Raw genomic sequence first — 25,675 nt, 5'->3', positions numbered from 1 at the left:
CTTACTTTTTTCTGCAATTTATGTCTTTTTGTTAACCTCATACTGGGTAACTTTAAGTTAAAGTTTAAGAATATTATCTTCCTAAGACTGTATAAACAAATACTAAGCCTTCATTGTTTTAAGACACAGAGTAATTCCATAACTGTCCAAATTAGCTTAAAAAAATAAAAAAAGACTAAAAGACCAAGCAGACAAGAAGAGGATATTCATTAAAAAGAGCATCTTAGATTCAAAGTACTGTCAAAACTGCAACAAAAGATAAAAGGGCAACATAGGAAAAATAAGGGAAAAGGAGAAATTAGCAGAGAGAAATTTGAATTTTGATGTAAGGGCAGCGTGATAGAGGAAGCCAAATTAAGAAGTCAGTGATTATTGGATTACAGAGAATAATATGCAACTGTAAACAGCTGCACTAAGAAGGAATCTCACCATTAAAATCAGTCTAAAAGAAAAAGATAAAACATAAGTAATACGCAAAATGTAAATGTGTTCAATAAATATTAGTTTCCTGTAGAAACTAAGAAGTGGTGTGTTAAATTCATACCCTGCCAGGTGAATTACTTTCCAATCCGTTACCAAGTAGGGGCAATAGAAACCAGTATTAGTTAAGGATGAGTGTTTTAAAAACCAACAGGCCCAAAAAATAATCCCAGGGCTGTAGAGTCTTTCACTTTGTTTTACATCAGTCTGAGTCAAATCTGCATCCTCGTCATGTAGGGCGAATGGTGCCTTTTCTGTGTCGTGTCTCTGTGCCTTTGCTGTTTAGTGCATGACCGGGAATGTCTGTAAGAATGATCCTTCGAGGAGCATTCGTAGGAATGAGAGGTAATTATGCCAAAAGACTCTTAATAGCATTTTGGGTTTCTCTGAAGCTGGCCTGAGCTTGAAGAGTGAGAATAAGGGGTTCACCTCAGTGTGGGTGGATGAAGTGAATGCCATTACTGGAGATGCTTTCTCCGCAAGTTTGCCAGGGCTTTGACCACAGCAGAACTGTGTATTTTTGCACAAAATAGCACAGCAAGCAGATATGTGCATTCCTGTGAAATGTGAAAAAATGTGAAAAAAATATTAATTACTGGCTGAAATGCTTCAGCTGAGGCAAACCTTTCTAGAGGTTTATTTTGAAAAAACCAAACGCTGCAGTGCCAGAGTGCTCACTGGCAGGACCTTGTGGAGGTGCAGAACAAGATTGCTGCTGCGGTGCAGAAGCTCAGCATTCTCATTGCTACGTGGCCTTCACAGTTTGATTAAGTGCTGCCAAGTCAATTGTCGGTGTCGATAGATGCGACTGTTACAGCTCCGGCTTTCTGGCTGGGGACTTTGGCAAATGAGTCTGGAGATAGTTTAGTTTGGTACTGGATGCAATGCATTTATTGACTCTAAAAGATACTAATCAACCCCCAAACTTGAAGAAATAGTGGACAGGCAAGCATGCCGTGGCAATGTCATTATCTGGTCTTCAGCAAATAATTATGAATCTAAATGTTTTTTTATATTTGCAGGAATATGGCATGCAGTTTTCATAAGCCTGTCTTCAGAAGAAAAAATTCTATTGAGGCTAGAAACATGCGGATGAAGGTATACAACCAGAATGTTAATGAATGAGCATGGGAGTAATGAGGGAAGGAAGCATAATTGCTCCCTGCTGGATGGTGAGATGTTTGGCCACTTGAACACATGAAACACAGACAGAAGCTTTCTTAAAACACAATTAAAAAATATTGGGATCCCTATGATGTGTAATTTTGGTGTAAAAACAGCTATTGCTTTTCTCGTAAGCATGTGGCCACATAATACTGCATGTAAAGACAGTACTTCATTAAGGTCATGCTTTTGTTCTCCTTAATGCCAGAAATGATATGGACAGACCAGGTACCTTGAAAAGAGTTTTAAGTGTCCATGCACAGTAATACATCAGGTGTAAAACTAAATTGCAAAGTAGAGGAAAAAATTACAAATTGCCTCTGTGATAGAGGATCTGGTGCCTGTGCTGCCTTTTTCTTTTTCTTGGCTATTCTTACTGTTTGTTGAATAGCTGCAGAGCTCTGGGTGCAGGTATCAGTTGCCCAACCAAGTTCCTGGAATTGTTCATTTCGAGAACCCCCAAATATTTACAGTCTCTGAAGCTATTTCAGCTGTGAAAGAGACTGGAGAAGGAGACATTTGTGCTCCTTAGCCAACACAGATGTCCTCAGAAGCTGAACCGTGTAGAGACCATTGCTAGTGCTTGATGGGATCCCTTTTCTGTTGCCTCTGGTTATTTTTTTTTTTTTTCCAAGAACCTTTCCAAAAGTCTCTGTTCCAGCTCCTGTGTTGTTTCATCTTTGTACAACTTCTGCTTTCCCCTCAAGGTCCATAAGCGTAACTTCATTATCTTTTTGTTTTCTTGGCAGCTTTGCTTTCCGGGTAGCCAAGGATTTAGAGAGGGTGAGTAAATCGTCAGACTTACTTCTCCATGTCTGAAAGTCAATGAAAAGAAGTATTCATTATTTGTACTAGAATTTAAGGTGTGAAAGTGTGTCAGATGGCAAAAAGCTGACTATGTATTTCTTCATGAAAATAAAACCACAGCCTGACATATTTAAAACCCATATGCATGCAGTTATTATTTGTGATATTTATTAATGAGAACTAAAATACGAAGTTGGGAAGTGAAGAAACTTAAACAACGGTAGTTTGGAAAAAAAATTAAATTCAGTTGGGTGATTATGATGTTGAAACTGGGTAAGATGTGACTTTTAGCACTAGGTATTACTTTCACAGATTTTCAAAAACAACAGCGAGGTGTAAGAGTTACCAGAGAGTGGATGTGGCAGCTATTACAGAGAAACTACAATTTCTGTTGCACTGCAAAGTTGAAAAAAAAAGTTGGAAAAGATTTCCTCCAATGAGGAGCATGTCAAGAAGGTTGTTTTTTGTTTTTGTTTGTTTGTTTGTTTGTTTGTTTTAAGCAGGCTGAAACAGGCAGTAGGTGAGCTAACTCTCACTTTATTTTGCTAAAACTTTACAAACTTCCTGCAAAAAGATGGGAAAAGAAGAGGCAAACAGCACACACTTAAGAATATGCTTTATAGTTTTGTAAGCTAATGTGGTCTGGGTGGGACGGGTAAATCTCTGTCAAAAAAGCCCACAAACCAACAACCCATCTGTACAACTCACTCTGGGACATTGCCTGTGGAGAAGTATAACAAGAAAAACGCATGTGTTTACTGATGGCAGTGGTGGGAATAGTTTCTCATTAAACAAGCTAACAGACAAAGGCAGTACTGGTACCGCAGTTGTGGGCTAAGGGGGAGAAAAAAAAAAAAAAGAAGTTGCAGCTGTATGCTTACTGTCTTTTTGAAGTCCTTGAAGTGCCAAAATCCTTCATAGCAGTTGGTATGTTAGTTTAACAAAGCCATCTCTCTGTCCTACATTGTAATTTTCTATGCAATACCCATGGCAGATATCACTCACCGGGCTGTTGCATCAGCTTTTCCATGTTTGTAGATAAGAACATTGTTTCATCACCAAAACCATCTTCAGATGACTCTTCAAGGATGTCCCCAGGATCTGCTTCCTCAAACCAACTAATCATTAACTGCAGGTTGATTGCAGCTGGATTTTCATTCTGACTTCTGGTGCCAGTCTACAGAACCATCTGGGCTCTTCTGTTATGACGATCCACTCCACCTCAGCACTGCAATACCTCCAGGCTTTGTGAATACACACAAATCTAGGTTTTGCGTTAAGTTCACTGTGCAATGATCGTAAGTCCTGAAGATGCCTGAGCTCTTCCGGAGAAACCCAACAGCCGGGCTGAGACCAAAGGCCAAGTCCTGTTCTGGTTGTGTTGTCTAACCTGCTTTCTTCATTTAGACATTGCACCAAGCATTTATTGTCCTGTCTGGGCCCTACAAAAATGCAAATGCACATCCTGATCTCCTGTAAAGACTAAGGTTGTCCCTTTTGAGCTCTGACAGCGTTTAGATGGTTCAGATGCCCGTGCCCCTGGGCTTGCAGGGGGAGGGATAAAAGAGGTGTCTCATTTGAGCTTTCTCGTGCTGTTGTCCCTTTCCAGGCTGGCGTGTAATGTATTTATGGGCTTCTTGGCTTATGTTTTCCTCAATGCCTATGTTTCTGTTGTAGGAAGGGAAAGAGAAATACCCGGTGCTGCTGTGGTGGGAAGCACTGCTGTGGCTGCAGAGGCAGAGGATGCCCTGAGACCATCTGTCAGTGGGTGCTGCTTCTCCTCCTTTATGCTCACCGCTTTACGGAGCGTTTTAGCACAAAATGCAGAGCTGTGAGGAGCCTATGACTGATAGCAACCACTTGGTGGGACGATTGGACTTTGCATTTGGGAAGGCTACTAAGAATATTGTAGAGAGGTCCTTCTGAAATGGCCATCATATGGAGGGATCTGGGCTTCCTGTCCCTTTGAGAAGATGAGAAAAAATGGGAGAGGAGCATTCTCCAGCAGTTCTGTCTTTTAGGGACAGCTACAGGGAAGGGAAAACTTCAGCTATGGAGAAACAGGGATAGGAGACAATTATTTTCAACCCTAAAAAAAAAATAATCACTTTGCAGTGTAATTCCTCAGTTGTTTTCCTTGTGAATGCTTAAAAAATTAAAGTTTGAAAATTTTATAGCATTGGAAGGGAAATCCCATCTTTATCATGTGCAAAAAAGAGGCGATCCTGTTAGTGAAATGCATCAGTTTCACTTACACGTTCAAGACTGAGGCACCCATAACATAATCTTCCAATATATTCTGATATGCTTATTACTGAATTGTTAAATACTTTGCTGCTTCTTTTCTTGCTAAAGCGTATTAAGATACTAAATCACTTCATCTCAGAAAAATGAGCTTAGCTGAGCTCTTGGATAGGGAGCTAGATCAGGAGTTGCTGGAAAATGAGTATACAGTATGAGATCTGAGGGGGAGGAAAAGGAAAAATAGTATTTCTGACTATAGCAGCGATACTTACATTGGGGGTGAAGAGGTAAGCCAGACCATCAGTGGCTCCTGGTAGACTGAGTCCGTGAATAAGGAATATAGTTAGGACCAGGTAAGGAAATATTGCCGTTACATAAATTGCCTAAAATAAGAAGACGGATAGACAGTTACTGACAATAACATTGATAAATCCTATTTAAGTTATTGCAACATACAGTCCTGATGCTAGATAAGACAGCTACAGATGAACATTACCATCTTTAAACGAAACAGAACGTGCTTTTGCAGAACATATTTGTAACAAAATTGGTCCTAAAACTGTAAAAAAATTGGTCCTAAAACTCAGGGCGACAGGTAGGGCAGAAGCGTTTGCAATGGAAAAGCAGTGTCATTTTGAGCCACCTGTAGCACTGTTACCGCTTTATTGGACAAGGAGCACACTAAGGTGGTACTAGTGTGGTAAATGGGGAAGGCTTTCCTAGGCGGTGAAACTCAGTAGCTGGAGAGCAGGATCCAAAGTGAGGGATAATGCACTTCTCTGTCCTTCCTGTACCTTTCCTGTGGTTTCAATTCCTCGGATGGTGCAGAGATAGACAATTGCCCAGCAAGTTGCTAAGCACAAAATGAGCCACCACTGTAAAGTGCCACTCTCGGTGACATTGGGTGTTATGTTCAAAGTTTTCCGGTACCAAAAATAATTTACTGCGGTACTTTCGTAACATTCTTCGTTGAGCCCTGGAAAAAAAAAAATGTGGCAAGCGTAAGAATAAATTTTAAAGTTGGTAATATTTTTCCCACTCGCTGTATGGTTAGGAAGCAAAACCTTGTACTAACGGAGAGTGCAGGACAGTCTGTTGTAGGCTGCCAAACCAAATACAAGATGGATTGAGCTGGCCTTTCTGCATTGTCTGGGATGTGCAGCAAGACAAACTCTTGTCACAGCAGGCTGAGACTGCGAGATTTACGTGAGACCTCCACCAGAACATCACCAGCATTGCTGCAGGTGATAACTTTCTAAATAGAAAAGGTGTCATAGTCAGTACAAAGTAAAATGTGAACTGTAATTGCAGTGGAGACTGAAATTTTTTAGCTCAGTGTCTAAAAGCTGGTGGAGCTGTAACAAGATCCAGGCACCTGAGGATGCATTTAAGCCCAGGACCCCCTGGCTATGTCATGGCCCTGTAGTGGGGCAAGACGCGAGCATCAGCCTTTTTGGTTCGTGTTTCCAGGACTTCTGCGAGGAGGAACCCCGGGCACTCCCCAGTCAGGCTCTGCGCTTGGAGAGGAGGGAACTGGGAACGTGACGTACGCCATGACCCATGTTCACCCCTTTGCCTGCATGCAACCTAAATGCCTGAAGTGGCGGCTGACACAGGATCTTCAGGAAACCCACTGACCTGATGTCTTTAGGAACGTGGGTGCTGCAGCTCCTGCCTTTGCTCATGGCCAGAGTCAGGTGAGTCCCAAGAGCCTGAGACAGCCCTGTGAGTTTCCAGGAGCCGGGGTCCCACAGCGCAGAGGCAGCACTGACAGCAAACCCTGTAACCAGGAGGTCCAGCACGTACCAAGGCTGGGGGAGCTCTTTCTCCTTTCCCTGCCTGTGGAGACCTGAATGCATGTCTTCCTCTGTTCCCCTGCCTAGGAGAGTACACTGATTTTCCTGCGGCTTCTCCTGCTGAAGCTACTGTTTTGCACACAATCCCACTCAAGTGTAGCATAACTCCCCACCACCACCACCTGATTTTGAGTCTTGTGAGCTCTGGCTATCAGCTCCTGCTGGGATTACCTACTGCAACGAGAACAGTAGCTCGCGCAGGGTGGTTTGCCGCTCTCCTGCCATCAACGGCTGAGCGCCCTGGCTGGAGAAGGGACCGCTGATGCCACTGGCACAGGAGGGTCAGTCAGTCATCAAGTAGAGTCGTGACTCTACGAAGGGGAAGAGCACGTCCGTGGGCAGGAGAGTGATCAAACGCTGCACTTCAGCAACATCCTGATGCTGCGTTTATTGGTAGTAAGTTTGTGGTGGCTGAATGAGGTAAGTGGCTACAGGAAACCTCCCTTACTCTGCTGTGTAAACACCAGAGCTGGGTACATTCATGTATTTTAGGAAGATAATCCTGTGGGTATGAGAAACAACAACTCCCTCCATTTAGAATTTTTTCCTGTTGGATGAAATCAACAAATGTTCAATCGAACTCTCAAACTGGCCCGTTTCCCCCTTTTCTTGTGACCTTTCACTCGCTTCTGAAGTGCACCGTTCACAACAAAACTCTAAAAACAAGTGAATCAACAATGTGGCAATTGAGCCATTCAGCAGAGCTCAGGGATCCTCTGAGTTCCTTGCCCCGTGGCTGCAGCCGGGAAGCACACTGTGGTGCTCCCAGGCGGCCAGCTCCGTGATCTCGAAGGTGAGCAGAATTTGGTACTCCTTTTGCCCTCATAAATTCCTTTTAGGGAGTCTCTTGTCATGCAGGTGATGTTAATTCAAGTATTTTTCAACTAGAGGGAGGGAGCAAAGTGTTGTTGCTCTTCCATCCTTGCCTCACAACCCTCCAGCCTCTGGAAGAGATGGCTGCTGCAGGTCCTTCTGCTGTGGTTCGGGAGAAAGGACTGACTGCGGAACCCGATTCTGGGAGAGGTTTGTGGAAAGGTGCCCCAGAGTTGCCCCAAAGAGGCTCCCCCCCTGCCACCTGACCCTGGGGTGCAGAGCTGTCAGCCCTAGATGGGTTAAAGGAAGATCTTTCAAAAGCACAGAAGAAACTCTGACAGAAGACATCATAAAATTGTTATTTATGAGGTAAGAAAGCTAATATTGGTGAATCATCATTTTGTCCTTGTTCTTCTGTAAAATAGAGTCATAACAGGACTGCCAAGTAGTAAAAGTCCTCTGGAAGATGCAGATTACATTAGAAATAATCTACAGATGATAAATTTTTAATAGAACAGATGTCGCAAATCCCAGCAGAGACAGCAGAGGAGATTCCTTGTTTGTAAATCTTGAAATACTACAGAAATTCTAGCAGACAAAGAGTTAGGGCACCTACCTTTGAAAAGCAAGAAAAATGACCTGAATAAGTAGTGGCAAAATCTTGACCTCAACTCTGGGCTAAATTCTGGGAAAGCTGGCCTCGCTGGCAAAAGGCTGATGGAGAGGAGTAGTCATGATTGTGGTCATCGTGGCTTTATGAAACTTTTCAAACAAATCTTGCTCTGGTGAGATCGCAAGGTAGAGAATGAAGTAACTTACAGGTATGTGGTGTACTGATTTAGCCAAGTGACTTTCCAGTGACAAATTTACACTTGAAAGCGCGGTTGCCGCTGAAACGTCATTACACCTGAGGCTGATGATGCTCTTTCGGTGTATGAGGACGCTTGTGTACTCGGCCTTGCTGGTGTCCTTTCCTCAGCTCTGAATTAAAAGAATCAGATGTGCACCTGGACACGCGCTGACCAGCACGGTCCCGGGTACCTCTGAATATGCGCTCTCCGGCTGTTGAATGAAAGTCTGTGGGTCGCAGCAGGGTGTATGGGTAACGAGCTATGTAGTGAAAAGCTTGGCTGCTCTTGACCCTTTAGTCCCAGCTCAAGTATCCGAGCCTGAAATAATGCCATTTTAGTCTGTGTGCAGCTGAGCCTGGCAGATGGGATCAGCTGCTGCTTGACTCACTTAGGAAGCAGCTCCCCTGGAGAGAGCATTGCCATTGCGATGGAGAAGTGCAGGTTCTTCCCATCTTGGTACTGGTATTGAGAAATCCATTATTAAAGGACCTCTTCAATATTTTCTAAAAGATGCTTAACTAAAAATGCAGGGGTTTTGTATACCGATATAGTTGATTAAAAAGTTGATCTCCCAAAGCAGGTTTGGAAAACATTTGTTTAGCTCGCTAGTTGGAATGTCTGTATCATGAGTAATGAAAGAATCCTATTTCTTAAGACCCAAATAATTCTCTCTACTTCTGTAACAAAGACAGGAGGACGTCTAATCGTCTTCCTACTCTGGAATAGTCCTGAGGTCTCCAAAAGAATGTTGACTTCTGCTATCTTTTGGGTTTTTTGTGTTTCTTGCTCTGCCCTGGAGCTTGTTGTCTCTCATGCTCAGAACAAAAAAGAAAGCTGAAAAATAATTTTAAAGAGCTGAGAGCAATCTTCCTTTTCCTGCCTAGGTACACTGTCTTTGGTCTTAGTAAAGGTTTCATAATAGGTAGTTAGTCTAAGCCTCAAAGATTCCCTCTTTAAGAAGTTTTTCTGCTACCTCAAAAGTGTTTTGCTTATTTAGTTGCTCCTTTTTCTTTCTCTCTCTCTCTCTTTTTTTTTTTCTTTTCTTTCTTTTTTTTTTTTATACCACTGTTATTTTATACCACTCTCTCGGCAATCTACAGGCAGAAACTAAAGTTCGCCGGTAGGGTTGTGTTTCCTGCTCTGGCAACTCAGCTGATCTTTCTCATGGCAAATGTACTGAAAGATCTCCAAAAGAGCTTGTTGTGAGTCATAACCAATGCATCACCGCCTAATGACAACTTGAAAGTCTCATTTAAAGCAGTTACTGAAACATGTAGTCATAAGTTCGGTTCTTAATTATGCTAACAATCTCACATGTCTTGATACGTAGTTTATGATAACAGACAAATGTGTTTTGATAAAGCACTATTTCTCCAAAGGCAAAGAGCAGAGGACGCTTTTTCAGACTGGTATTTATATCATAGCACAAGCATAAAAAAATAAACAAAACATCTCTCTTCCCCTTGCTAGCCCCCAGACTCTGATGTTTGTGATCGTCCTTTTGCAAGCAGTGACACTTGAAATAGTAGTTACCTGTTCTGTTTTCATTTAGAGGACAAACACTCCAAGGAAGTGGTTCTTGGAAGGAGTTTATGAAATACCACATCACCCAGGTTAGAACGGTGTTGTAGTATAAGCTCACCAGAACCGACACCATCCACGAACCAACCCCTGCAGAAAGCACAAGATCTCACTTTACAAAAGCTTTGGAAAAAACTGTCGGTCACAGGATTTTCTCTTAGAAGCTCACGTTTCCTAATTTTTCGAGATTTTCTGTTTCCTCTCCAGAGATTTTTCACATGAAAGATGGGCATTTTTGTTCTCAGGAGCCAGGCACTGGTGCACAGTCCCCCAGCTCACCAGCCCTGCTCCAAGAGGGCTGACACTCCTCACTTACATGGAAGATTAGGGTGGAAATCTTTGCTCTAGTATATAATTCGTTGTTCTCTACAACGTGGGACAACTTTAATAGCAGAGAGCAAAAGAGATTGGAGTTTCACAGCACGCTATAGTTGTGTGAGGGCACTCTTGTGTGCCAAATCATGCACGTATGCCCTAAACTGGTAACTGTTCTGCTCCTACAATAAGGAAGGAAGAATAACACCACCACGGATTCTGCTTGCTTGCATTTTTGCGAAGGGAGGATGGACATGCCTAATTGTAGGAGATGGGTTTAGCTGGCACCACCACCCTGCTGCCTGGTATTTCTTCCTGGTTGCCCTCTGACCCTTTGATAACTCCTCTTACCCACCCCTTCTCCTCCCACACCCCCCCACAGGCATGGCTGTCGCTACCAATCCCATTTTCAGGCACCTGCTCAAAGCAGGACATGATCCAGCAGCCCTGGCTGCAGCATCCAAGGGTTTCTCTCTGCCCCTGCAGGCAGGAGGGTGCTATCTCAAAACCTGTAGAGCCGATGGTTCAGCCCTCTGACGTTGGCTGCTCCCATTCGCTTTTTGCAGCCTAACAATGTGCGCAGGACACAAGATATGTTTGTTTTTTTTTTTTTTCAGTGTATATTAAATTAAATAAACAGAAAAAAATTGCTGGTAGAGGACTGCACACTGGTCTGGTGCACACTGCCACATGGATTGTCCCTCGTGCCCAGACATATTGATAATTTCCCTTCCGTAGCCCCACTGTGCACCTTTCTTGTGGAGGGGAACTTTTCCAGCTGCTTTGGGCTCTTCAGGAGGTACCAGGCTCCTGTTCCTGGTTTCCTGTCTTTCTGTCCCCTCTCCAGTCTGACTGACCCTGGACAGAGCAGACTGGCTCCTGGAGGGGCTGTGAGGGAGGAGCGAGAAGCACTGCGGTCAGGCAGCTCTGGTGTAGGCTCCAAGATAGGGTAGGAATGGGAAGGTTTACGTTTAAGGCTCCCATGTACCTACAGTAACACCTGATGGGAGTGATAGATAATTACAGACTCATAGAGTAGTTTGGGTTGCAAGGGACCTTTAAAGGTCATCTAGTCCAATCCTGCCCTGCAATGAGCAGGGACATCTTCTACTAGATGAGGTAGCTCAGAGCCCCGTCCCGCCTGACCTTGAATGTTTCCAGGGATGGGGCATCTACCACCTCTCTGGGCAATCTATTCCAGTGTTTCACCACCCTCATGGTAAAGATTTTCTTTTTACATCCTAAGAAGCACTGGGCACAGGTCTGTAGGAAGTGAGTGCTGGGTGGGATCTCAGCTCTGGTTCCTTGAGGTAGGACCTTGAGAGACATACCGACTCCTCCGAGGTAAGGTGAGATGGTGTTCCAGGCACCGATGCTGCCTTTCCTCAGGCACTGTCCGAGGGCCAGTTCAAGATGCAACAGTGGGATTCCTTCGAAGAGAAGAGCGATGAAGTATGGGATCAGGAATGCCCCTGAAAACACAATTAAGTGCCACTGAGCCACATGATTTTCTGGATCTCACTGAAATTACTCTTTGATAATTTTTCTGCTTTATAACCCTACCAAAGTCCTTGTAGGATGTCTTGAGAGGGGGAGCATTGCTAGGGATACCTGCCAAGTAACATCTGTTACTGGTAATTTTGTTGGTGAAGATGTAGGAGGAAGGACTGGGATGCTTAGGGCTGCAGGACACTTCCCCTCAGGCACTGCTACAGTGCGTTATAAATAGCATTGCTATTTTCTCCATTTCCCTTTTTTTTAAGCATCTTCTTTTCTCCCCCTGCTCATAAAGCACAAGGGTTTGCCTCTCCCCTGTACCATCTGTTTCCCCTTCAGTGCATCATCTTGTTTGTTTCCTTCCCTAAAGCTCGCAGGCGTGTGTTCCTTTGTCCTCCCCTGGTAAAGCAGGATTTTACGCTGGAGACCCCCAAGAAACCAGGTTACTTCATTGCATGAAGTGCTGCTCAGAGCAGAGAGCCTCTGGCTAAGGAAGAACTGAAAGCAAGGCGGGAGTTGTGCTGCGAGACGTGGGAGCACTGAAACCCCACTGGTACCCTCTGCATCTTCCATGTTTTTCTCACAGCAGCTCCCTTGGGCCGGAGGCAGCGTGTGCTACTGGGTGCTGGTGGATGGGTACCAACCCTGGCAGCAGCCTGGCCCGTCCCTGCAAAATATGGTGTGCAACGCCTCATCTCCCCCACCTTCCTTCAGAAGGGATACATGTTTGCACAGATACTGATTTTTCATGAGGCCAGGAGAAGTTTCATCAGTATGTTTAAAGCACCTTCCCAAATGCCCAATTAAATTAGAATGGTCTGATAGATCGAATTTTAGACCAACAACGGCTGTGACCACGCAGCCTCTTTTCTCTGGGGAAACAAAGAAGTCCTGCCTCAGCCCCCTCCCAGTCCTCCCACCAACTCATTGTGCTCCTTATCGCTTTGTCAATAAACCTGTGCCTTGTCATACATTTCAACTTGGCCTCCAGATCTCATGTCTGAGCCTGCCCAGCTCTGCTCTTTCAGCTCTGGAACCCCCCTGCCCTCCCTGCAGTCCGGCAGGGAGAGCGGCTTCACCATCACCAGCCAAGAGAGCAGAGCGGAGCAGCTCGGCTCTCTGCTCCGTCTTCGGCCCGGAGAGAGGAGCTGAGGGAACGCACGAGGATTTCTGGTCTCTTCCTGGAACGGATCCTGTGTTTTGCAATCATGGACTGTTTAGAAAGGCTGGGCAGATAAATCAAATCACTCGGGCTAGGTATCTCAATAACCGTGCTACATATTGCGAGGTACTGCAATAACTACATGCAACACCCGGCGAAGGTATGTTGTTTAATAGTTCAGCCCTTTATCAAGAAATATAGAGGAACAACAATCAGCAAAGCACTTCTCAACAAAGGACTATTCTTAATTTGGCAAAGGTGGAAATAAGTGTCCCTCCTTATGATCTGATTTCTTAAGATGTTTTTAACTGCTACGCTGCAGTTAAAAAAAAAAAAAAAAAAAAAAAAAAAAGAAAAAGAAGCCTCGCAGTTAATTCCCGGTATGTTAAATCCTCAGTTTGGATCCTCGGTACCCCTGCTCAGTAGTCCCCTTGCTTGGAGGAAGCTCTAAAGTGGCTGTTACAAACCTCACATAAGGGAGAGATTTACAGCAGGAGTTAAGGACCACAGTAGTCTGTTTATTTTTAAGTAGTTTACCGCCTGATGAAATCTCACCTGGACCTACCTACCGAAGCTCCCATGTGAATATTAAGGAATTTGCAGGTCTCTTCCGCGAGAACTCAGTAACACCTCGCCATGCTCAGCCCTACTCTCTCCTTCAAACCTGCTGCAATATCCCCCTAGGCAGCACGCCTGAGGGCACCCACCCAGCCCTCCTGATGGCCCCATGCCTGGGGCTGGCTCCCGGGAAAAGCAAAATATTCACAGGAGTGACCGGAGCACTGCGGTGCGGAGCACTCTGTACGCTTGCCCGGCTGCCCGTGGTCCCACAGCAGCTCCGGGCAGCAGCTGTTTCGCTGCAATCCATGTGATGCTGAGCCCTGGCTAGCAGGGCGCTCTGTAAGGGACCTCCCTATCTCCCGTGTCATATCTCCCTGGAAATAACTGTGTAATAATTAGTGCAAACTGCCCTCTCTTATCTCTCTCCCCTGCTCCGTTTGCTGGTTGAACCATTGACAGCAGAGCATGTTTAGATATTCTGCTGATAAAAGCCTGTTTGCTCTGTACCGGTGCGTACGTATCTCCAGTCATATTTACAGCACGGCAAAACATAATGTCACACTTGGAAAGAAAATACTGGTTTTCTATGAGAGTGATATAAAAAGTATGCTATCTGCAAATGTGAAAATATGGCAGAAGATTGGGCTAAGAGGAGACAGTTAACAGAGCTAATCTTTCTCAAACCTAATTCAAATAAATGGTTTGTAGTGTAAAAATATGATTTCGGTTAGTCATTCCTTTGCTTTACAGTATTTTTAGGCAAACCGGAAATAGTCGGGAAAAGCATAAAGAGTCTGCTCAAGCACTTGAAGCTTACACTTTTCCACAATAAAATCCCCCACCTATAGAAAGAAAAAGAATACCGGCAAGGTATCAGATCCCTAATAGTGCGTGGGAACCCTCTAGCACTATATAGTCAAGGGCTCTGTTTGATTGATAGGGAAAGATGTGCCAGAATTTAAATACTTCTTTAAAATAAAAAATGCCATGAGAAATCTAACTGTGGAAAAGGCAAGAAGAAAATCCAAGAAGCAGAATGAAGCAGCGAGCTGGTACCTAACACAGAGCATGTATCACAAAACCGCGTTCAAACATAGGCATGGCAAAACCCTATCAGCACCCAGCTGGTGTGTAGCACACGTACAGCAGAAACTCTGTAAGTTTGGCTTCCATGAGGCATGGGGAAATTATTCAATATCTGGATATTCTAGGTATATTTATATCCAGTTATTCTAGATCTATATGCTCCACAGTGAAAGGAAAATAAATGACACACATAAGAAGCAAAGGTTCCCCAGTGTGAAACCTTTAAAAACACAAGTTTAGCTTCAGTAACTTTTTTCCTCTCAAAAAAAAAAACAAAAACCAAAATAGTGTAAGGAAAATGATAGTGATCAAGCATTCGTAAGTACCTTAAAAGCCTGGAGAAAGGCCCATAAAAATCGAAACTATCACCAGGGCACGATTTAGTTGCATCCCTGAGGCGTGACCTGGGAAAATTTTTGTCTGCACCATTCCATCTGTCAGAAAGACACTCAAAATGCATAAAGCATCCATCCTGCGAGTAGATACAAGCACTACTAACAGAAGGTCAAGGAAAAAATCTCCTTGATGTACAGGCTAATCAGGTCAGAAAAGCAACCGCTCAGCCGTAGTCACCCTTCTGCCCGCAAAATGACACTGGAAGGGCACAATCTTTGTTATATCACCTACAGATGACAACCTGGAAGAAAAGTGCATGAACTACCAGGCAGGCTGTCGAGAGCTGCTGATGCACCGGAGGGCAGAATGACCAGGAGACTGACGATGGAGCGCAGTCTAAAGCTGAATCATGGCAAAAGGCAACACAGAGCAAACCAGCCAAATTGGCTTTGTCATGTCTTAGAAAGGGAGAGCAATAGACCTGACTAGTGGAAATGTAGAGCAGTTTGAAGTATCAGCCAGGTGACCTGTTAATCAAGACATACCAAGACCAACAGAAATTGCTGAGCCTCAGTGAGAAGTGATGGTGAAAACATGTGACGAAACGGGGAAAAGGACTTCACTGAGAGGTTCAAATTAACAGTTTATTTGGACTTCACTCACAGGTTCAATACGTCACTATTGCAAGTTCTATGTGTACAATGACGATTACACTATTGCAGTTTAAAAGAAATTAGCGGGATACACTATTGCAAGCTACAAATGATCCTGACAACAACACAAATCACAAGCGTGCTAGATATTAATACCTTAAAAGAGTGCATCAATCACAAACTTAATAGCATGCCATATACTGTACGTATGTTTCTTAGTAACTTACCCTCTCTCAGGTAAGGTCGCTCAATCCCTGGGAAGTTACCCTGTACACCGTCCTGGATGGGGGGGGGACTGATCTCCTACAGGCCAGCTGTATCGTTGGAGGATTCCCCATTTTTCTCCCCAAACTCTGCGGTTTATATTTCCCGATTCTGTGAGGGTGCAGGATTATGCCTAAATGGATTACACTGTCTGGGATATTTACCTCTGGTGGTGCGATAGCTAAGTCTTTGTTGCCAATTTGTGCTGTCTGGCGCTCAAAGTCACGGGAATAGTGGTGGGATGGGACTCAGGGCATTTTGTTTGTCAAGGGCCATTTGGTTTCGGTTCTTATATGCAATCTTGAGATAACCCCGGGCTGAGCTGTTTTGCAGCTCCCCCCAAGTTCTCTCTGCACAGACAAGGCAAGGCGGGGATGAAGCTGAGTCGGATGACAGCTCCCTGCATCTCACCTGTTGTGCTCGGAAACCGGTTTGGCTGGGTGCTCCCATACAAAACCCAATAGCTTTGCTTGATGCTGAGGTACCTATGAAGACTTCCTAAATGGTACAGAAATACTTAGAGGAACTGATCTACATGAGCAATGTTGCATCTTATCAGCGCCTGCAGATCAGGTAGCAGAAGTAAGTCAAGTAACTTAAAATGATGATCTAAAGACACAACAGCATTTGAAAGGCCGGGACACAAATAATAAATTACCTTCAGGTCAGAGATTTAGGAATGGAAAAAAATAATTAAGAGGAAGACCGAAGTGACCTGGAAAGTGGCAAAATAGCAATTTCAAAGGAAACGCATCTGTAGGGTCTGAAAAATTCGGAAAGCAGATCTCAGTACAATACAATGCAACAAGCATTCAGAGATCCACTTCACCGGTTCTGTTTGGCACATAGGAGAGAAGGTGATGGGTGCATTTTCCAAAAGACTGAGAACTAAATGGCAAGATGCCTGTGATAGTTTATGTTTTACCTACGAGAAATTGCAATAGGTGGTAACTACTTGTTCAGATAAAGGGAAAAATCTATTAGCTATTGCACGGGGATTATCAGACCTGTCCCCTTTTCTCCATGGGAGTTCAGGTAAGCAGCGTAGTAGCCAACACAGCAACAAATCTCATCAAGACATCAGTTAGGGAAAAAAAAGCAGCAACTTAATCATATTCACCCCTCTCTCCGCAAAACAATACTTCATGATCTTTGTTACGTGTTATCCACGTGCCTTAATCCAGATGAAAAGTATGAGCTACTATAAATGTCGTATTTGTGCATCATATTTTTGATGGCTCTGATTTTGACTTACAGGCCACATATTGCCCGTCTTTTAGAATCTGAAATTTTGCAGGGTTGAGTTTCCCATGTAAATGACCATATCTCCTTGAGCAACAATGAGGGAGCTAAAGCCATATCCAGAAAACAAGGGGGCCATAGCTGTTCCAACAAAGATGGGTAACACTTGTAGATCAACTTATAAAATAACCTTGGTCAACTTATAAAATAACCTTCCCTGTGAAATACTGGTGACTGAAGGATGCAAGTGAGTAGCACCCGTGTGTGAGCGTGCACCAACCTGAGCTGTAAAGGGCAACAAAAGACAAGTTATGAAAAGATCGAGCCATAGCTTTTCACCAAGGACTTGAGCAGGACACGGTAAAATCCCAGAAAATAAAGTTTGTTACTTGTAACTTAATTCATTTATCTATCGGAGCGAACAGTTCTGCTCTTCCCAACATACTCTTTTTTTATTTTTTTTTTTTCAGTATCTTCCAGGTGTACCTGTTGTTCCTCTCGGATTTTATTTTCCTTCTGAGGACACAGTGAGCCAGTCAACTGCATTTTATAGCAAGTTGTGGTTCAACTCCCAGCAAAAGTTCAGGTAGGCCACGAGTTATGAAAGTCCGTAAATCATTGCCTCAGAAGTAAACAGTTCTCCCTTTTTAGCAGGACTTTAGTGTTCATGTGTATTTATTTTCCTAGAAAGAAACTGTATTTTATATTAAAGCTATTTTTCAGTTATTCTGTAGCTTTGGGCACCATGCACATTTTTAATAGCCATGGGTTAGGCAAGCATATATCTACTAGCTATAATCAAAAGTACAACACTACAGTAAGTTCCAGCTAGAACTTGGCGGGGGGGGAGGTGTTGCAGTATACTCAGATAACTATGTTTGACTGTTGGGTTTAAGTGACAAACTATATACGGGGCCATTTAGAGACTTCTTTTCAATCCCAGTTGCCTGGGAACCTATGTGTTTGTCTCCACTTACTGTGGCAAACAACCTTCATGTCCATTAGTCACGAAAAGTAAATAACTAACTTAACTCAGGCAATAAATCCAAATAATCAGTAACGACAGCGGGTGATAAATGTCAGCAAAACTGATATTATATTAGATCCGAGTTACTGAATAACACTAATGTGCGATGAATAAGGTCCAGAGGTCTGATGAGAACAGCTGACATGAGACAAACATATAAGCAGTCATATTTATCACTTGTTTTTTAAAAGAACTAGAAATGAGGAAAAGTGCATTGCCCAACTCTTAAAACACTTGGGTATCACCCGAATCAGTTGTGAAACTGTGGTCCGTACCCCAGAAGCCATTAATCCTTAGGGCACGTCTATGCCGTTTCCACACCAGGCTTTGCTGCACTGGTGGCTGTGGCTGTGGGCACTGAGCCACAGCACCTCTCAGGGCTCCTGGTTAACCACAGTGCTGCTGGTCTACCCCCAGTTCACATCTTCAGGTGCACACAAGTAGGATTTATGCTCCAGTACCCCTGGAAATCTGTTGGGCTTTTGCGTCTGAGTTGTTCGCTTTCAAAAATGCAACCCCAAATCACATCACTGCCTTAAATTAGCAGAAGAAAACCACAACCACATTATACACTGGCATAAACCTGACAGCTTTGTCTTCTTGGTAGTCTTCGTGACTGACTCAAACCCTTCCAACGCCAGCTTTCTGGGAGAAATCGTTCACAAACCCCACAGCACTTTGTTACTGAGTCCATCCTGCTGTTGAGCTCCCAGAGCCCTTCGTTAAAATCCGGTGACCAAACGTTGGCCACACATCCATACATTGACATTTATTCACCACTGTCTTGTGCCGCTCTTTGTAGTGATGCTAAGTAGCTATATGCCCTTACTGAGTCTGCTAGCTATTTTATACCTATTTTTCACTGGCAAAATGACTACTCACGATGCAAGAGAATGACCCAACCTTTGTCCCTGAAGCATCTTCCTGTTTTTATTATCTTTATGCCTGCTCTAAAACCTGTCTTTTTTTTTTTTTTTTGCCCCTAGCAGCTCCCGTGGGACACGGCAGTGCTCAGGAGCTGGATACACGAGCAAACAGACTTTCTGAGCGCCGGGTGGTCTGTGAGACAGGTTACTGTGGGCATCCTCACACTCGGACTCATGCTTTTCCTGGGGTGGTAGCGGGCTGTAAGGCAGGGATGCAGGGGGTCCCAGAGAGGAGGGATGGAGGGGAGAGATCAAACCTCGGTAGGAGACGAGTGTTGCTGATCTTCTGAAGTGACGCTGGGATCTCTGAAGAGGATGAAAAACATCTGGCCACAGCTAGACCCCTGCCTCCAGCACGGAGAAGCGACCCTTGGTGCTTCATGGGAAGCTGTGAGAGCATTTTTACAGGCAGTAGAGCAATATTTTGTCTGTAATGGAGATTTGCACAAAACCCTGAAGCGCAAAGTTCATGCAGATTTATGCAGTTGGTGGCCCCAGAAGCAACTCTGTAATGGGATGTTCGGAGTAGCTGTGTCTTGCTATGGTCCCATCTGTTAGTTTAAACCCTCTCACTGAATGCTTTGTGTTAATTGTTCATTACATTACAAAAATATTACATTAGTTTAGTTTCATTGTGGTGTTTGCTGATACTGAATGCTTGTTCCCTTGCTCCAAGATAGAAAGGCCACCTGAGATGCTGTAGAGTATTTGTCTGACCTACAGCTCCTGCTCCAGAAGGACAGCTTCCTTTCAGGGCCTGTGCCATTTCTGCTGGGGGGATGTCTCTCTAAAGGTGTTTATCATGTCTCATTAATGCATGTATCATTAACTGAAGGCTTTTCCCAGCCATGTCCATGGGCAAACATAGAGAAACAGTGCTCTTGCACCTATGACTTTCTAACCACCCAGTTATGGCACTCATCTGAACCCATTTTCACTGGGTTTCACATCTCACAAATAAATAAGTCACATGGGAGGAATCTAACCTACTGCTTCTTCCCTTTTCTTGTTTGAATTTGTGTAATTGGGTCTTCCAGCTGTTACAAGTTCACCGATTAACAGCTTCTTGCCACCAAAATAATTTCCATCTGCTTTTTTATAGACTGTGATAAACATACTCTTTCATTTTCAATACCATGAGTTAAATAGATTGGATTCTTGTGTCATTCCTTGTCCCGTATATTTTCCAGACCCTGAATAATTCTGGGGGCTTTTCTGCATTTTGTCTAATTTTTCAAGTGAAAAGCGGACTTTCAGAAGAAGTCAGAAGGTCAGAAGTTGCTTTAGTATCAGTAGCAATATCTCCACCTGCTTCCTAGTCCTCTGCTTATATATGCAAAGATTTTCTTTGCTGATACACCCTGTTGTATCTCACCCATTCAGTTAGTTACCAGAGTCCCTGAGTGGCTACTTCTTTCTAAAATACCTCCTTCCATTAATGGCAGCCTCCATTCTTGGTTCCTTGGTTGATTCAAATATATGTAGTTCATCAAGTAATACAGATACCTTGGTAGAACAAGCTTGGATTTAATAATTTTTTTCTGTCATTTGATGGCTTCTCCAGGTTCAAATTTTATGGTTCTCCAGTCAATTGAAACAATTTGCTATCTCACTCTGCTTTAGGCGGCTTACCACGGCAGATCTCAATAGCTACTGTGAATGGTGAGTTATCAAGTACTCTTTTCTGATCCATTTATATTTGCTAAATTGGCTGCTTCTAGAGCGTTTCTTTGTGGGAAAGGTGCCCAGGGACGGGCTTGGGCAGCTCTCCGTGCCACCTGGCAGGCTCCTCTTGGTGGTCCATCAGCTGAGTGTTTTAAACAGCCCCGCAGACATCGGAAAAACTCAGTTTAGTTTTGTGGAGGGGCAGTTCCAGACGATGGGGCAGCTCCTAAGAGCACCAGAGAAAGGTGGGGAATGACTCGCTCACCTTCCCAAAGGAAAGTGCAGCGGCCATTTGTCTGGGAGCCGGTTCACTCAGGCCTCCCCAGGACTTCTCCCTTTTCCTTAAGGTAACGAGCTGCAGGTTCAGTTCCTGCTCCCACCGGGACTGTAGCAGCAATGTAAGAACTTTGACATCAGTTTTGCTGAAAGTTAGCATCAGTCTGGTCTTATTTCCTAAACAAACGCATCATTTAAAAATTGTATATACTTCTATAGAAAAAGCTAATCTAACGGGTGCAAAACATTTATGAGAATTAGATAGTTAAAAAGAAAAGCTATGCAAATATATCACTTCCGTGCCCGTCCTAAGTTAGTATATTTATATTAGAATTGTAGTTTAATATTTCAGCAACGTCCCATTTCGATCTTACCGCCTCCATGTATCTGACACAAGTATGGAAATCGCCACACGTTCCCCAGACCGACAGCAAATCCGATACAGCTTAAAATATACTGGAACTTATTGTCCCACTTGGGTCTGCCATCTTCTTTAGGGATTTCAGGCAGCACTGATAAATCTTTTGACATTTTAATGAAGTATCCTTGGCTCCGTAGCCCCTTTCCCTATAAATAGGAAGATGCTTCAAACCTGCTTCTGCTACAGGTTTTATGTGGGGTGACTGGAGGATCCTGGAAAGAGAGGTGGAGCTTTTTATGTGATGCAAAGGAACGTGTCATTGCCAAAGCTGCAGTTTAAAGACAAAACCAGGAATTATTATTATAGAGAGAGTTACCACTCTGGATTTTTTTTGCAGCTCCTTCTATAGTTAGAGAACTTGGGAATATGTTGTTAATGGGTAACTCAAGATCAAAGAGATTTCTATTTTCTGTTCTCCTTCTGTTCTCAGATACTTTCAGAGAAGTGTGACACTGAATATAATTAGAAAGAAACCTTTTTAAAATTATAAAATACTTGGAAACAATCTGTAAATAAAATAAGTGTTGCCATTTCCTTTCTTAGTTTGTTAATACAGGTAAATGAGTGAAGACAGCTTTTGCAAGTGCAAAAAGTAAATTTAAAAAAAAAAGCAAGAAAAATTAGACTGTTTACGTTCAGACATTAGAATTTGGTCCATTTTCACCATAGCTGCTAGAGGTTAATCACTTCCCACCTGTCAATGAATCTCAAGTGACTATTTTTATTGTTCACTAAATAGTTACTGATGAATGCAAGAGCTGAGTACTTTCCTTCCATTGAAATTGTGTGAGAACATTTTTCTGTTGTCTTTCAGTTATCCCAGGGTATCGCTATTTTGCTGGCCAAATCAGTTCATTCCACACTAAACAGATCAGCCAGTCAGCTTGCTTGCTTCACTAAATCAACACATTATTCCTGTATTCCCCTTTTCGAAATGGGAGGAGTATTTAAGTGAAGAAGATGGACTTTTTTATTTTTTCCCAAAATACTTAGAAATAAAAGCCCTGCTTTGCAGCTAAGCACACAAATACGGTCAGGTTTCAGGACATCCAACCAGAAGTCGGTTTCAAGCCTAGGCTCCACAAGTCTCCCCAGGCAAGCACAGTTCATCTGCTTTGCAGCTCTGCAAACATCCGGATCCATAGGTGGAGCAACTCGACTTCCAAGTCCCTCATCAGGATGTCTCACAGGGCACGCACGAGTCGGCGCACGCAGCGTGGTTTGGCAGTGATTGCACAGCATCGCTGCTGCTGGGGCACCCGCCACCATCGCCCCTGGTGCTGCCGCGCTTCAGGCTGGGAGATGCCTTGGGCTGTGCTGGGACCATTTTAGCGACACACTCATTTCCAACACCTGCGACCTGCAGCCGACCACTTCAAACTTGGTTGTGCTTGTTCTTGGTGGCTGAGCTTTTTCTCAACAGACAAAACCTTTTTCCCCCCACTGCAGAATAACATCTTTAAGTAGTTTAAATAATTACTCACATTTAAATAATTTTTAAAAATTTGAAATTGGAATGCAAATGAATTTAATCATTCAAATACACTTGCGATGCCTGGTACTTTACTCTCCAGTTAGAGCAGGTCTACTACTCTAAAGATACACTCTAGACTGGATAAACCCCAAATATCCCTATTTCTTGTGAAAGAGTTTTTCATTATAAGGGAGTGTCAGGTTGTCAATTGAATCAATTCTTTTCCTAAAAAGTGTGTACAGAAAGAGGAGCAAAGTGATACAAATGTGTTGCCTGTGTACAGGGGCAGTTGAACAAAGGGGACCACCTATGCAGAGGGGACATTTACGCTGTCTGCTTCTGCCATTTGGCCTGGGTGCTCTAATGGTGCCCCTTTCTTTCTCCAGTGACCACATAAGGAATGGGACTCAGCTCCTCTGGGTCACATGGAAATTGGAAACCTAAATTAGTTGTAAGGTAGGGGTGTGTGTGCACGTGTGTGTACATGAATTAGACCTACCAACCTTGATTGTGACAGGTGAGGGCAAGAAGCTTTGCATCACTTGGGTGCCTTGGATCTCCCACCAGCATGGACCCCCCCCGGCAAGTGATGCGCCGCTTGTTCATGGGTGCCAGAGAAGGCAAATTTTACCATTTCCTGAACTGCTGTTGCCCCATTGCAAGATTACCTCTTCTCTCATCAGCCAAAGCAGCGCTATCTGGTTGGAACTTGGAAGTAATAGGCAGTCATGGAGATGAGCTGGGGACTCCTGAGGTAACAGGAGCCAAGATGGATACACCAGTGAAATACACCAAAGGAACTAAGAGGTGTTCCTCTAACAAGGTGACATGGCCGACAGCCCAGCTGAAGTGCCTCTACACTAATGCATGCAGCATGGGCAACAAACGGGAGGAGTTGGGAGCCACTGTGTTGCTAGAAAGCTACAACTGAGTTGCCATTGCTGAAACTTGGTGGGATGAATCCCATGACTGCAGTGCAGCTATTGATGGTTACAGGATGTTCAGAAGGGACAGGCAGGGAAGGAGGGGTGGAGGCATTGCCCTCTACATCAAGAAATGGATAAAGTGTGAAGAGCTGTCTCTGAAGAATAGCCACGAGCAGGTTGAAAGCCTATGGGTAAGAATAAGAGACTGAGGCAACACAGGGAACCTTGTGGTTGGTGTCTACTATAGGCCGCCCAATCAAGGGAGCCTATTGACAAAGCCTTTTTACTCCAGCTACAGGAGGCATCACACTTGCAGGGTCTCATCCTGCTGGGGGACTTCAACCACCCCAACATCTGCTGGAAAAGTAGCATGGAGACTCCTGGAGTGCATTGAGGATAACTTCTTAAGCCAGGTAATAGCCCTACCAGAGGGGATGCAATACTGGATCTGTTGGCCACCACCACAAGTGAGCTAAGTGGTGACATCAAGATTGGAGGCAGCCTGGGCTGCAGTGATCAGGCACTGGTGGAGTTCTCAGTCCTGAGGGATATGGGTCAGGTGAAGAGTAAAGTCAGGACCCTGCATTTCAGGAAAGCAAAATTCCAGCTCTTCAAGGAGTTAGTCAATAGGATCCCCTGGGAAACTGCCCTCGGGGACAAGGGAGCAGAAGAGAGCTGGCAGATCTTTAAGGATGCTTTCCATACAGCGCAAGAGCTCTCAATCCCCAGGTGTAAGAAATCAGGAAGGGAAGGCAAGAGAACAGCATGACTGAGTTGAGACCTGTTGGTCAAATTAAAAGACAAGAAAGAAATGCACAGGCAGTGGAAGCAGGGACAGGTGTCCTGAGAAGAGTATAGGGACACTGCCCAGTTGTGTAGGGATGGAATGCCAAGGATTGGCTGGAGCTGAACTTGGCAAGGGATGCAACAAATAGTAAGAAGGGCTTCTAGAGGTACATTATTCAGAAAAGGAAGGTCAAAGAAAGCGTACCCTCCCTGATGAGCAAGACTGGCAAACTGGTAACAACAGACTATGAGAAGGCTGAGGTACTCAGCAACTTTTTTGCCTCAGTCTTCACTGGCAACCTCTCTCCCCACACCTCTTGAGTGGATCGACTGCAAGGCAGGGACTTGGGGGAGCAAAGTCTCTCCCACTGTAAGAGAAGATCAGGTTTGTGACCACCTGAGGAACTTGAACATACAGAAGTCTATGGGACCTGATGACATACATTCCAGAGTCCTGAAGGAATTGGCTGATATAGTTGTAAAGCGACTCTCCATGATATTTGAAAAGTCATGGCAGTCAGGTGATTGGAAAAAGGGAAACATCGCACCCATTTTTAAAAAGGGTAGAAAGGAGGACCCTGGGAACTACTGACCTGCCAGCCTCACCTCTGCGCCTGGGAAGATCATGGAACAGATCCTCCTAGAAGCTATGCTAAGGCACATGGAGGACAGGGAGGTGAATAGAGACAGCCAGCATGGCTTCACCAAGAGCGAGTCCTGCCTGACCAACCTAGCGGCTTTCTATAATGCAATGACTACATCAGTGGACAAGGAAAGAGCTACGGATTTCATCTATCTGGACTTCTGTAAGGCCTTTGACACGGTCCCCCACAACATCCTTCTCTCTAAATTGAAGAGGTACGGATTTGATGGCTGGACCATTTGGTGGACGAGGAGTTGGTTAGATAGTTGCATCCAGAGGGTAGTGTTCAACAGCTCAATGTCCAGATGGAGACTGGTGACAAGTGGTGTCCCTCCGGGGTCCGTGTTGGAACCAGTATTGTTCAGTATCTTCATCAATGACATAGACAGTGGGATCGAGTGCACCCTCAGCAAGTTTGCAGATGACACCAAGCTGAACGGTGCAGTTGACATGCCTGAAAGACAGGATGTCATGCAGAGGGACCTGGACAAGCCTGAGAAGTGGGACTGTGTGAACCTCATCAGGTTCACCACAGAGGAGTGCAGGGTCCTGCCCTGGGTAGGGGCAACCCCCTTCATCCCCAGACTGGGGAGATGAAGGGATTCAGAGCAGCAGTGCT

General features: G+C 44.2%; 1 protein-coding gene across 1 annotated transcript in view; it reads right to left on the bottom strand.

Moving 5' to 3' along the window:
* Positions 1 to 21,337, bottom strand: part of LOC309669383 (sodium-dependent neutral amino acid transporter B(0)AT3-like) — a gene marked incomplete at both ends in the record, with an annotated part of 30,203 nt that extends 8,866 nt beyond the window's left edge. The window contains 5 exons of the mRNA XM_082480031.1: positions 4,968 to 5,078; positions 5,490 to 5,671; positions 9,749 to 9,886; positions 11,443 to 11,583; positions 21,181 to 21,337. Coding sequence (XP_082336157.1) covers positions 4,968 to 5,078; positions 5,490 to 5,671; positions 9,749 to 9,886; positions 11,443 to 11,583; positions 21,181 to 21,337 — 729 coding nt within the window. The remainder of the gene's footprint in view (positions 1 to 4,967; positions 5,079 to 5,489; positions 5,672 to 9,748; positions 9,887 to 11,442; positions 11,584 to 21,180) is intronic.
* Between the last annotated feature and the right edge of the window lie 4,338 nt (positions 21,338 to 25,675).

This window comes from Vanellus vanellus, assembly GCF_965231255.1.
Source record: "Vanellus vanellus genome assembly, chromosome: 2".
NCBI classification, from domain to species: Eukaryota; Metazoa; Chordata; class Aves; order Charadriiformes; family Charadriidae; genus Vanellus; species Vanellus vanellus.
This window is presented reverse-complemented; position numbering and strand designations above follow the sequence as displayed.